The 14,462-nt window shown below is 39.1% G+C and overlaps 1 protein-coding gene across 1 annotated transcript in view; it reads right to left on the bottom strand.

Annotated features, from left to right (window-relative positions):
* LOC135093486 (armadillo repeat-containing protein 6-like) overlaps window positions 1–14,462 on the bottom strand; it is a 53,719-nt gene that overhangs the window by 25,484 nt on the left and 13,773 nt on the right. Inside the window, 7 exon segments of the mRNA XM_063992770.1 lie at window positions 751–870; window positions 5,332–5,477; window positions 9,041–9,080; window positions 9,082–9,108; window positions 9,110–9,274; window positions 9,276–9,302; window positions 11,684–11,839. Of these exon segments, the coding sequence (XP_063848840.1) occupies window positions 751–870; window positions 5,332–5,477; window positions 9,041–9,080; window positions 9,082–9,108; window positions 9,110–9,274; window positions 9,276–9,302; window positions 11,684–11,839 (681 nt within the window).

Raw genomic sequence — 14,462 nt, 5'->3', positions numbered from 1 at the left:
GCTGTTATTAGCCACTGATGGGTAATTTGGAAAGATATGCAACATTAACTTATGGAAGTCAACTCAGGAATGCATGCATGAAAAACATCATCTTGTCACTCAACTGCTAAACCTATACTAAAACCATTAATGTGTGAATGTACCCAAGGCCACCATCTATCTTCAGTTGTCATGTCAGGTATTATCAGTGTTCAGCTCTCCTATACAAGTGGATCAAACTAGCTGAATGAAGTGTAGACACTGACACCAACTGAGAATTTTGTCATCTCTTTTGGCACTGACTGTATGTCCTCAACAAACTTATGTTGCCAAGAGAAATAAAATGTTTCAAATTATCTGCAATGTAACCTTCTGAACATTCATAATATAAATAAAATCATCTTCCGAAAGGTACAATACAATATATGGAGTCCCAATTTCTCATGATGGACTGATGATCTGCAGTCTTGCAAATAAGTAACTTCATTTTTGATAATCAATAAACAGCTGAGAGCTTAAAGATTTTTTGACAACACTTTTTCATTCTGATTATTTTATGTTCTTTTTTATTTTTTTTTATTTTATTTTTTTTCACTCAGGATGGGCCTAGTTTAAAGCTCTCTTGGTTGATTCTTCATGACACTTAGCCTGGCTGATCAGCTGACAGGGTAGAACTCATGGGACACCTAAGTAATCTACTTGCTAAGTTCTGTCAAAACTATACTACTAAGGGTACTGACAATGCTGTTGGACATGTGTATGCAGTCTCACCTGATGTTTGGTCATTGCTGCCACAATCAACTGGGAGACACCAGACTTCATGGCTACCTCCTTCACCCGGTCATTGCCCACCAGTGTCTTCAAGAGAGACAGTGCTTGCTTGTTCAGAACCTGCAGAAACATTCCCTAATGAATGAAAGTCCATATTTTTCTTCAACACTTCACCATCATTACTTAATATTACATGCATGCTTTCCACACTACCCTTCAGTAAACAATGTCATCATCATTAGCATCAGCTTACTACCTAGGAATGGCAGTCTTAAATAAAAACTAAGGCCTTTGGGTACTGAACAGTTCATGGGAAGTTTTGATCAGAATGATGGGAACATCAGCCACAGCAACAAACTTAACCTCCATCCTGGACCACCTCTAATGATCCTCCTGTTTATATTGGAAGACAAAGAATGCACATTAATATAGATGAAGTGACAAGTAAGGGAAAAGATGCTTTTCTATTTTGTCTCTTCTCTTTCTTATAATCTTTCTCAAGCCACTCTGGGCTTGAGCTAATAGTAAATCTAAGCTAACCAAAGGATAGCTATGATAAAAATTTTCATGTCTACACACTTCTTCCTTTTCAAAGTTTCATCCCTATTCTTTTTGCATATTTGACTACTGTCCACCTATTTATTAGCCTACTCTACCAATTTTTATGTGTAACTATCTCTTGTCTACTGAAAAATATTTACTATACTGCAGCCAGTTCAAGGTAGGGGCTAGGGTGGGATGAGGGTGTGGGTGCAGCACTGCCTATTTTCCCAACATTAAACCAAGTGGGTCACCTCCAAGGGAACATGTGGTGGGTGATTCGTATCAGGGTGAGGTCAACTGTGCCTTACCTTTTGCAATGAGTTCAGTATTTTATTTTCATTATTATTTATTTTTTCATGAAGTAAATTATGTATTTCCTACTTACATGCCTTCATACTACCCTATAAGTATTATTATTAAAACATACAGTGGAAGTCAAAGAAGTAGGTGTGAGTTGGTCACATGCCTGCTTCCCTTGCACATTCAGAAATATACCCCCTACACCATGGAAGCAAATGATAGAGGGAAAAGAGAGCAACTGGCAACTCCCACACATTAAGGTGGCAACATAGGCGCCAATGATTATTTATCTGTGGCAAGAGATAGTCACTTCTCATCCTCTCCTTACTAGGCTTTTTTGTGTTTTGGTGACCAATACTTTCTGCATCCACAGTTCATTCAAGTGACAATGGGGCATAACCCTGACTTATCCAAGGAAACTCTGACATGTATATAAACACTCCATAAGGTTGGTTGCAGTGTAAAGAGTATATGTGGAGATACTGGCCTGGCCAAACAAAGTGTGCAATGTTGGGTTGAGAGTTGCCATGACACTCACGACAACAAAGTTATGGTCCAACTTAAGAAGCCTTGTCCTTCATATAGGCTCTCAAATAAAACTTCAAATGTTATCAGCAGGCAATTGAAGATCAAACCATGTCTGACAGCTTGTGTATTTTAAGAAATAAACTCAGAACTTCTCTTTACAATGTCTGAGAGAACCATGTCTCAGTGTGTGAAGAAGCAACTAAACCTTCCCTCCTACATTGCCACATCAAAGCCAGTGTGAAATCCTAAACAAAAATATGAATGTGTGGCTTTTGCTCAAAAGTACAGCATGTGGCCACTTAACAAGATCAGATCCATCCTATAATCTGAGAGGAACATGTTTACTGTCACTACTGTAACAGCTAGAGGTGTGAGATGTATTGTTTGACCAACAATACATGGTAAAAACTGTAAATCAGCCTAAAAATGTGATGCTTTGGGGAGCTTTCACTTAATATGGAGATAACTTATATTTCCTAGAAAAAGGGCAGTTTATGAACAGTGTGAGTGTGAACATGCTTTTTGTTTAATGTGACCATGATGCAACCTGAAAATGGTCCATGCAACTGACTTCCATCTACTTCTGTGACTACCACTATATTTGCCCACTTTTAAAACGGGTGTGAGTTAATAAAAATAGCATGCCAAGTCAAAGTCAGGCTGGGTGGGTGTGAGTGTTACTGTTCACAGTGATTTTACTTAAGGGAACTGAGTTATTTTCCATTTTCATTGTTTATTAACCAAAATGCACCAAATTTCAATGAGATATAAGGTTTTTTTAGGTGAGTTATATGCATAAGTTTCATTAAATTTGGAGCAATGGTTTTCCTTTTTTAATGAAAACATGAAAATTTTAGGTTTAAATTTTTGCATATTTTGACAAGTTTTTCTTGGATTTTCTTCAAAACTTATCACAAGATACCTTGATGGGCTTTCTAAGAAAACCATGTGAAGGAATTTTCATTTTTGGTTCTGTTGTCAAGAAAAAAAATTTAAAAATTTTCCTCATTCATTATTTCTCTTAAGCTAGAAAAAAATTAAACACTCAAACAAAATTGTCATATAATTTTCAGGTACTTTAATTTTCTTTCTAATGACACCAGAATCATCAAAATCCGACAATAAATCGCAGAGAAATACGCTTCAAAAAGTTAGTTTTGAGATACAGGGCTTCAAAGTTTGAAGAGAAATTCACATGCTTTTTATCCATGTATAGCTTTATAATACTGGAATTTTCAGGTGCCAAATATTACAATGCATTTGATTTGAGCTGTAGGTGATTTTGAGCCATAACTGCAATTGTGTCAGATTCATAGATGACTTGTTGGCATCTGGAATCTCTTAGATGGAACATTGCACACTTCATTTTTACAATGAGGGTGTGCCACAGATACATGTGGCCCAGCAATTGGTGGTGAGTGTCAACCTGGGGACCTTCTTACATGTTTTCAGACAACATATGTTGTCCACCAGTGCCTGAAGCTGCTCCAATAAAACTAAAACACTATCTCCAGTGAATGAGATTTCTTCATTGCTCTCAAAAATGTCTGATCTCTTTACTAAGAGATTCTCTTGCTAGTGGAGACGATGATGTTGAAGAAAGTGGCTGCAACTGTACAGCAGCAGATATAGCAGGAGTAGTAGTTAGGGCAGCAGAGTCAGAAACAGAACTTGTATATGGAATGGGAGGTGAAGTGGCAGGAAGGACAGACCGTGACACAGGAGTGTTGGCTGATGTGCCACAGGAGTGTTGGCTGATGTGCCGTGAGAATATACGCTCATCATCACATTGTTCTCTACTCTCAGCTAACATCTGGTTTGCTTTTGCCAGTACCTCACTCCTTTGGGTAAGGTAAGACTTCCTCTTACCCATCATGGTGAAAGAGAGCAAAAAGTGGGAAGTGAGTGAACACTAAGCTGGTATAGAAGTTGGTGAAAGAGTGTCATTAACTTCCTCTCTCTAAACATGTACAACACAGCACTGAGGCTCTTCATCAGATTGTGAGAGGGAATTTCCAAACTCCACCATAAAGAAAATCATTCCTCATAAACCTTCTTATTTTTTCTAATTAATATTTTTCTACAATCATCTCCCACCTACAATGACCTTGACTGAGCAACTGAGTGTGAGCAGGGGACATTTAAATGGATATTTAAGCATTATTTAAAAATGGATGATGAATTATGGTGTGTGCATTGTGAAGTACCAGGCCTAAGGATGCCATGAGATGATTTTTGCATTTTTCGATATTTTTTTTATTTTCAACTCAGTTGGTCCCCATAATTTTTTCATCAATTAAATAACATATTTCATTCTTATATTCTTTCAAATCATCTTCTAAATATAGTTATACATAACATACTTGCCCATCTTGAAACTAATGTAATGAAAATAACATTTTCTTAGCAACACTGTAAAATATTTATGCTATGTTCCTTTATTAGCTTCCAGATACAATATCTTTACTTTTTGTGGGACATTATAATATTCATATCAACATTATAATCTATCTTATTTGGAGTGCCTTTTACATACATCACTAAAGCTACATAGTGCAGTTTTAGAAAAAGTGGCATTGCCGTATCTGTGCCCTGACCTCACCCTAGCTGCCATAAATAATACAGAAAAAAAAAAAAAAAAAACACTGCTTCTGCCTCTTTTGTCCCATTCATTCACACAAAAGCAAGGGAAGAAAAGTACCAAACAGGAATGAGGTAAAGTTGTAGTCAGAAATAGAGTAAACTACAATGATCTATTGCCAACTGCTACAAAATCTGACCATTCCTTGACCTCTAAGAAGATTACAAAGCTTAAGGTTGATGAGAAATGCTTAGCACAGTGGGAGTGAGTGCAATACATACCTTAACTAATGACTGTTAATGACTGTTACTGCTAATGCTGAGAGAGAGAGAGAGGAGGAGAGAGAGAGAGGAGAGAGAGAGAGGAGAGAGAGAGAGGAGAGAGAGAGAGAGAGAGAGAGAGAGAGAGAGAGAGAGAGAGAGAGGAGAGAGAGAGAGAGAGAGGAGAGAGGAGAGAGAGAAAGAGAGAGAGAGAGGAGAGAGAGAGAGAGAGAGAGGAGAGAGAGGAGAGAGAGAGAGAGAGAGAGAGATGAGAGAGAGAGAGAGAGGAGAGAGAGAGAGGAGAGAGAGAGAGGAGAGAGAGAGAGGAGAGAGAGCACAAGGACACAACCTTGCCTCTCAGCCACTTACTGGACGGTCTGGGAAGGAGATAAGGACGTCATTGATAACCAGCAGTGCCCCACGGTCCAAAGCTTCCTGGCAGTACTCAGCACGTACACACAGCTTTGCCACACTGGAGAGGAGCTCACTAGTGGTGTCTGCATCATTTAACCACTCTGCCAAAATCACTAACATAAAAGTGGGCCCTCTCTTTCACACACACACACACACACACACAACATAAGCACTACAGCAAGGTAAATACTTCTCTCTCTCTCTCTCTCTCTCTCTCTCTCTCTCTCTCTCTCTTCTCTCTCTCTCTCTCTCTCTCTCTCTCTCTCCTCTCTCTCTCTCTCTCTCTCTCTCTCTTATAACATGGGCAAAACAGCTCAAACTAGCACAGTAAATACTGCTTTGTACTGTCCTGTCTCCATATCGACTTTTATCTAAATTTTCTTCAAATTTATGAACTGTCTTGGCACACACAGTCTCAATAAGTTCATTCCACACTGCTATGCTTCTGTGGGGAAAGCTATGTTTCTTGACGCCTCTTCTGCAAACCCTCCTTTTCAACCTCCCTTCCATGTCCTCTGGTACCTCTTGTATCAGGTATCACAAGATCATCCCCTGCCTAACTTCTCCATCCCTTCCAATATTCTCTATAGTGCTATCATATCACCTCTTTCCCTCCTTTTTTCTAGTGTAATCAAGCCCCATCTCTTCAACCTCTCTTCATAACTATACCCTCTTAGGCTTGTAAGGATTTTAGTTGCAGCTCTCTGAATTCTTTCTAGCTTTCTGATATCCTTTTTCAAACTTGGTGACCACACTAATGCTGCATACTCCAATCTTGGACGTACCAATGTTGTTAACAGTTTTTTTTATCATATCTTAATCAATATAGGTGAATGCCATCTTGATGTGTGTGTGTGTGTGTGATTCACCTGCAGTCGTCTGCTGGGCACCCAGCCAGCATTACCCTACGGAAAGAGCTCAGAGCTCATAGTGACCGATCTTTGGGTAGGACTGAGACCACTTACACACCACACAACGGGACAGTGAGGTCACAGCCCCTGGAGTTCCATCCCATACCTACTTGCTGTTACGTGAACAGGGACTACACATTAAGAGGCTCAACCATTTGCCTTGCCACGCCTGGGATTCAAACTCAGGCCTTCTTGGTTGTGAGCCAAGTGTGCTAACTACTACACTACACGGTGTGTGTGTGTGTGTGTGTGTGTGTTTTACCTAGTTGTGGTTTACAGGAGGGGAGTAATCTCATAGTATCCTATCTTTATATCTATCTAGTTTGGTCTTAAAAGCACTGACAGTTTCGGCACTTACAACATCTTTACTGAGTTCATTCCATTTGTTCACACTTCTGTGAGGAAAACTATACTTCTCAATGTCTCTTCTACAGTTAATTTTCTTCAACTTCTTATTGTGTTCCCATGTACTATATGAGTCTAAATTTATAAAACCTTCTTTGTCCACATTTTCCATACCATTTATCATTCTATAGATGTTTATTAAAAATCTCTCTCTCTCTCTCTCTCTCTCTCTCTCTCTCTCTCTCTCTCTCTCTCTCTCTCTCTCTCTCTCTCTCTCCTATTTTCAAGGGTAGTGTGTGTGTGTGTGTGTGTGTGTGTAAAGTAGCTCCCAAATTATCTTTAAAGTGTGGTGCAAACTGTGGCATAATGAACAATGTGAAACCTGCTGCCTGATCACATGTTGCATCAGTCAGGTTGGTATGCATGGTTTGACATGATGCTGATATGGCAATCTATTTCCCAGGTCATAATATATAGCAACCATCCTTAGTGTGCAAATCACCAAACATGTCAAATGATATTGTCCATTGTGTCAGAATGTAGGCTTCTTATTTTTTAAAGATAGTTTTGGGAACTACTGTACATACAAGAGAAGAAAGTTTTTTTTTTTTTTAATGAAATATGTGCACAATCTGTTGCTTCAGTGATGTACACATCACTTTCATACAACATAAACCCATTTCACAAAACAAATTTCACCAACAATTGATAACTAATGTTTTGTAACAAACTGTCTCAACTGACCAACTTGTGAATTAATTTTTTTGTTTGTTGTGCGACTTTTACACCAAAATCAGTGTTAAACTGGCTTTAATAATCTATTAGAAAATCAACACTTGCTTACTTCTTACCCCCCCCATTAATTTTGCATAATCTATCACTCAACAATGATCCTGAGATACTCATATCTTTAGGTTCCTCCACTTGAAACCACTCATACAAGGGCATGGTCTAAATCCTCCACCATATGTGCAGATAGTATGCATTATAATTCTATGCTCTAGGTCAACTCCATTTCTAAAAACATCTTGACATCACAGAACTCCTTTTTGGCATCGAAAATTATACAAGGCTCCACACCAACTTTCCTTGCTGTTCACCATTCTCAAGCCATTTCATTGTGCTAAGTTTATTCTTCAATGAAAGAATCAACTGTAAGCACAGGTCTATCCTAGTAATTTTCAGGGCCACTTTAGGTACGAATGATAATCAAAGTACAGTACAAAATGGACAAACTGAATATAAATACAAAGTATGTGAACTTGCATTGTTAAGTTTGAGCTAAAAGGTTCCCTGAACTACTCCACACAATGTAGTGCAGGAGGAAGCAAGAGGTGCACCATCTGCCTCAGAAAGTGCATGATTAACAGCTCATTTTGCCTTTAGGGATATTTGGTATTTATTTAGATTTGTTTACTTTTAAATACATTCAAATTACAATCAGCCTGTGCTAAAAATTAACTTGTAAAATTAGAAAGAGCAATACCATACTTACTGGTGATAAACATACATCATGTACATATAGCTTTTTTTTTTTTTTGAAAATAAATAAAATCCTTATACAGCTGAACCTCAATTACTGAATGTCTCCCTTTCTGAACAACTTGGTTTTCAAACAAAATTTTTAACTCTTAATTGCTCTGGTTGCTTGTACCATAACATGGTTTTCAAACAAAGTTTCTTGATTTCAAATACTACAAGACATAGCAAAAGCTGCCATTTATTACTAATTTATAGTTTCTATAAATATTTCCTTCATTTTTATATATTTGGAGTAGAGACACAAAGGGTAATTCAATCTTTAAAATAAGTTAAGTGCGATCCTGTTGAAGAAGTTGAAGAACCTCAATGTAAACAAACAAGGGTTCGGTGCTCAGGAGTAATCCTGAGCTCTATGATCCACAACGCCATCACTACTGCACAACTGCATTTTCCCAGCAGATGTTTAAGTGTTATGATTACCTTCATTTTGGCAGTGAGTGGGTTGCTCCTCTCTGTGTCATTCTGCAAGGCTTCTCTCACATGATTGGTGACAAAGAAAATGCCTGCATGGTCTAAACAATATCTTTTGATGAGTTCTGTGTCACTAAGTTCATTCAATATGTCCTTTCTGAATAAAAAAAAAATTTAAGCTGGAGATGTTGCAGGACGGCCATGTTAGCAGTGGGAGTGGAGCAGACATGGTGGATGGGTGTCTAAGAACAGCTTAATCTATTTTACATTGATTCCTATGGGGAAAATAGTTTGTTTTCAAACATTCTGGATTTTGAACAACATTCAGGAATTAATCAAGTTCGAAAACCAAGGTTCCACTATTTCATAAAATGATTGAAAACTTTAAAGACGAGTTAATAATAGATATCTTTTGAGCACATTTTCACTTCAACACACTAAGCACAAACTCCTACCTTTGATCAGCTCCAGACAAACTGCAATGAGATTGTGGTCCCTCAGCCAAGAGACGTGCATGTTCGTGGGGCTTTACCAAAGGCTTGCCGCACATCATCATCCAAGGTGAATGCTCTCAAGGCTTTGCACACCCCTCGCACCACCCTGGAGCTGGTGCGGTGGGCTTGCAGGACTGACACCAGTGCACCTAATGCACCCAAGGACACCAAGCTCTGGCGGTTGTCCTCATGCTTAAACACAGCACTGCATGCACCACTGGGCCTGCAGGATATAGGACACATGAGTTAGACAGGGATGGAAAATCTAGAGTAACAAATTACTAAGACAATGATGTTAAGAAGCACTGTCATCAAACAGAAAATGTTAATTTTAGTTTCTTAATAGTTATTTTTATTCTATTTAATCCTACTTGAACAATATGCCTTTTCACATGCAAAACTTTGTTATTTCAAGTGTGAGATAATTATAAGTAATAATCTCTTGGAACTGCCAATTACAGTAGATAAATTTCAATATAAATGTTTCATAAATGCTGTGGCAAGAATCAAGAATGATTCAAGCTGAAGTGCATCGATGATCTAAATCATAAGCTTCAGTGAGAAGAGACAGTCTGGAATCAGCAGAGCCTATAGTGTATCTCATATAAGGCAGTGAAGAGAAACCCTCCCTGTGGGAGGAAAGAGGCAGGGGATATTCTGTCCTCCAAAACCTGAGATTGGCTAGTGGAAAGCAGGCAACATGGTGTTAGTTTGGATTCATTTTGATGACCTGAAGGTGTGGGTGAGGTGGTGAATTGCTGCTAATTCTCAAACACACACACACACACACACATTCTCTCTCTTATGTCCCTGTTGGAGAAATTGACCTGGATTTACCACCTTGGCGAGTACCTATACCAGCTGTCTCTTACACTCCAACCTCCAAAGCTGACCTCCCCTCCCTACAGAAACTGGCTCTAGAGACTATTGTCACTGTGACTGGTATGGTTCCCTTGGCTCACCACCTCTACGTTGACGGATCTGTGTAGGCAGCATGGGAGTGTAGCACGTGCCATGTTCTCTCCCACCAGTAACTTGCCAGGAGGTGGTGGATGGGTCGGTCACAGACTCCCTAATGCATCCAGTTCTACCTACTGTGAGCTCCCATGGCCTTCTGGATGCTGTGACTCTCCTCACTCAGGAAAGAATGAACGGAGTAGTCATCTGTGACTCCCAATCAGCGCTTCATGCCCTCTCCTCTCCAAGACCAGCATGCCTCAATGTTGTGAATAGGATACTTCATCAGTTAGCTATAGCCCGTGATAGTTCCCTTGTGATAGCTTTCCTATGGATACCCTCCCATGTTGGACTCATGGCCCAATGACACTGTAGATAGTATAGCTATGGTTGCTTGTGCCCTGGACATTCCTGATGTGCCTGCCATACCCTCTCTTTAGTGCTACAGATGCTTATTATACTCTGTCTTATATGTCTTAGTACTGCAACTAAGAAATGCTGAATGAGGCAACAGTGTTTCCATAAGACTTATGAAAATTTTGTTCTCTGTGCCCACAAATACCATTGCCATGGACTCATTGTGCAGCGATACAGTGTGGTGAGTGCTAGACTAAGGCTGGGGTACTGGCCATTGTGGCAGGTATCTCAGGTGGTGGATGTACAATACCTCATCACTCCTCATGCAGACTGTGTGACCTTTGGAAAAACCAATACTATCCATCACTATTGCTTAGAATGTACCAATGTTAGACATCTGCTGCCTGCTGCTATTGCCTTCTATTCTTGTATCCAGTCCTGGTAAATTTATTTAGAGTGATCATGTTGCTTTATGTGAAGCTTGTGAGTAAATTTAAGTAAATATGAGTGAAACAGTGATATGCAGTCAAATTATGCATTTCTTACTGTCTTCTGGCCAGCCTCTCTTGGATTCTGCCAACTAATTACCAGCCATCCTCAAGCAATCACCAGCCACTGTACAGCTATGCCCTTCCTCTTACTCATGCAGGAGGAGCAAGCTTTGCCACTTTATAATATGAGATACACTGTACATACTTTTTATTTTTCTCAAAATATTTCATGCAATAACTATGGTGCACCTACACATTAGTGTCTCTTAAATGCCATAAATCATGGTACAGTAAATCCTGCCTAAGTTGGATTAATTGGGGGGAAAACCAATCTGAGATATCCGAAAATCTGAGTTATCAGGAGAAAACTAGATGTAACTCTAGAGGCCATCATGAGGAGCAACCAACAGACACAGCAGGAGTTAGGCAGGAACACCAGTAGTGTGACATAGCAGGACAAAGGCTGTACAGAGAATGGGCAGTGTTTCCAGTGAGCATACTATTGCAAATACCAGGTGGTTATGTATAAGGAGAGAGAGAGAGAGAGAGAGAGAGAGAGAGAGAGAGAGAGAGAGAGAGAGAGAGAGAGAGAGAGAGAGAGAGAGAGAGAGAGAGAGAGAGAGAGAGAGAGAGAGAGAGAGAGAGAGAGAGAGAGAGAGAGAGAGAGAGAGAGAGAGAGAGAGAGAGAGAGAGAGAGAGAGAGAGAGAGAGAGAGAGACAGAAGCACAAATAAATAAAAAGAGGAAAGAGGAGGAAGTACAGCAAACTACATAAGGTGAAAGAACATTCTATCACATACCAGGAATTCAGGGACAGCAGGCTCCTCCAGACGACTACTCCACTCCTCCAGCAGCTGCAGCAAGACTCTATAACCCTCAGTAGTCACTATGTCAGGGTTAAACTCTGTTAGGGCCACCATGGCTTGCAGGGAAGGACACAGAAGGGTTGTGTCTCCCTGTAAACAAGAGGGAATAGAATAAGTGTTGCAAGGTACTGTAGAATAAATAAATAAATAAATAAATAAATAAATAAATAAATAAATAAATAAATAAATAAATAAAAAATATTCTGTAAATAAATTAAATAAATAAATAACAATCAAGATTAACTATACTGAAAGAGGGAAGTATCATTATAACCTGGATATTAAATTAATAACTACTACAAGTAAATAGCTCAAGTAAGCACCTACTAAATTTAAATATTTGATTCTTCACAAAACACCAATGAAAAATTTTTGCAGCCCTTTCTGATCCATCATTATTAATAGTAATAACATTTTTTTCCTTCTTCATTACACTTCTCTCTTATTTTCTTCCCTCTAATATACTATTGTTCCTTTCCTGCTTCACAACCCAATCTCCATTACATACAAAATAAGGACACTAAAATTTAAGGAAATATAGCTACTTTGCTAAATGGGACAAATGAATGCTAGTCTGACAACCAGTTTGAGAAATGCAAGGCAGCGCAATCATGTTCAGTTGGAATATATGAAGTGCTGACTGATTTGAGTGACTGAACAATAAATAGTCATTTTACACCAGAATTTGCTGATGAAATATCATGCCAATAAGTAGTACCAATAAACACAGAGGTGGTATTAATATTTTCATTACATCAATATCACTGAAATGTTTCACCTACAGTGGTTTGTTTTATAAAGAATATGAGTACATTATGGTATATTACACATCATTGTACTGTGGTTTTTGAAATCACAATTGCATTATTTTTTTTAATCTTCCCCCACCTACATACCACTTTCCTATTCAAATTCTACATGAGGAACTAGACAAGTGAGAGCTTATAGTTATGTTCATCTATGGTAATGTTATTTGTGTGGTTTTAATGGAAACAGGCTGAGGAGCAGTAGGAATAAGTAGGGTAGCAAAGAAAAGAGAAGATAAGCAAGACTGAGAAAAACAATGGAGGGTGAGAAAGAAAACACAAAAGATGCCAAGTAATGGCCACAAGAAGAATAGCAGGGAGGGAAGTGATACCACACTCCCATTTTCTCTGCCATGGGAAGCAGGCTTATGTCACTAACACTCCTTAGGTACCTAAGTGGACATCTCACTGTTCATCAACCCACCCCTGCTGGAGAATAGTGAGTGTCTGAATGAGTTGGGGCAGTGAATGACCATAGTCAACAAGAACTACAAAACATCAAACTGATTATGCTAAAGTGACAAGCTTTATCTCTCAGCAAGAGTCAAGGCAGATAAACAGAAAGAGAGAGAGAGAGAGAGAGAGAGAGAGAGAGAGAGAGAGAGAGAGAGAGAGAGAGAGAGAGAGAGAGAGAGAGAGAGAGAGAGAGAGAGAGAGAGAGAGAGAGAGAGAGAGAGAGAGAGAGAGAGAGAGAGAGAGAGAGAGAGAGAGAGAGAGAGAGAGAGAGAGAGTAGCCAGCACTGTACTGCCACTAGGAAGTGGCCTCTTGACACCTGCCTGCCAGAGAAACACCTGTCTTCCCCCTATGATGACTCCTGGGTCAGGCCACAAAGCCCATGTCTCTCACCCTTCCTTCCATCCTTGCATCACAGAACCAGAAGCCAGTCCAGACAGGCATATAACTGGTTTCCCTCTCCCAGTTAGGCTAGCTATAGGGTCCCCCTCTCCTGGTAATCAGCCAGAGCAGGAGAATATTCAGTGTCACCCTTCTTGGTCTGTTTAAATGTAGGAGTTAACACTTTCTGCAGAGTTAATTTTTTTATACCAAGACACATGAATAGACAGAAAATGTACAATTTCCTCTTCTCTCCATCTGCCATAGTTGAACTCCTTTGTTTTCTTTTATTTTCTCTCTCTCTCTCTCTCTCTCTCTCTCTCTCTCTCTCTCTCTCTCTCTCTCTCTCTCTCTCTCTCTCTCTCTCTCTCTTTTAAGTGTGACTGTAATTGGCACACTATATATATATATATATATATATATATATATATATATATATATATATATATATATATATATATATATATATATATATATATATATATATATAGTGTGCCACAGCCACACTTAAAAGAGAGAGAGAGAGAGAGAGAGAGAGAGAGAGAGAGAGAGAGAGAGAGAGAGAGAGAGAGAGAGAGAGAGAGAGAGAGAGAGAGAGAGAGTGAGAGAGAGAGAGAGAGAGAGAGAGAGAGAGAGAGAGAGAGAGAGAGAGAGAGAGAGAGAGAGAGAGAGAGAGTGTTGCATAAGCTTGTAGCATAACTGCCAGCAGGCCCATGTCAATATACAGTCCTTATTTTTTTTTCAATTACACATTTCAGAGCTAGACAGCAGTCTACCCCCCATGATTTACGCCATCCTTCATCCATAAACTTTACATAACTGCACTCATGTTCTCTATCATCACTAGTGTAGTGCAGTGCTATCAAATGCAATGTTGTTTTATTTTGTGATACTGTCAAACAATTTGTCTTGTATAGCAACCTGAGTTTACTAAAAGGCCTTGCTGCTATTATTGTTAGATATAGCAATTTACGCCTTCTCCCCCAATTTCTAAATTATTATGAAGGTTCACTGTATACAAATATCAAGTTGAATGTCAATACATAACAGCATTAATTTGTATCAAAACTTT

Source organism: Scylla paramamosain, chromosome 3 (genome assembly GCF_035594125.1).
Source record: "Scylla paramamosain isolate STU-SP2022 chromosome 3, ASM3559412v1, whole genome shotgun sequence".
NCBI lineage: Eukaryota > Metazoa > Arthropoda > Malacostraca > Decapoda > Portunidae > Scylla > Scylla paramamosain.
Note: the sequence above shows the minus strand (reverse complement) of the source record. Positions and strands in the feature narration are given on the sequence as shown.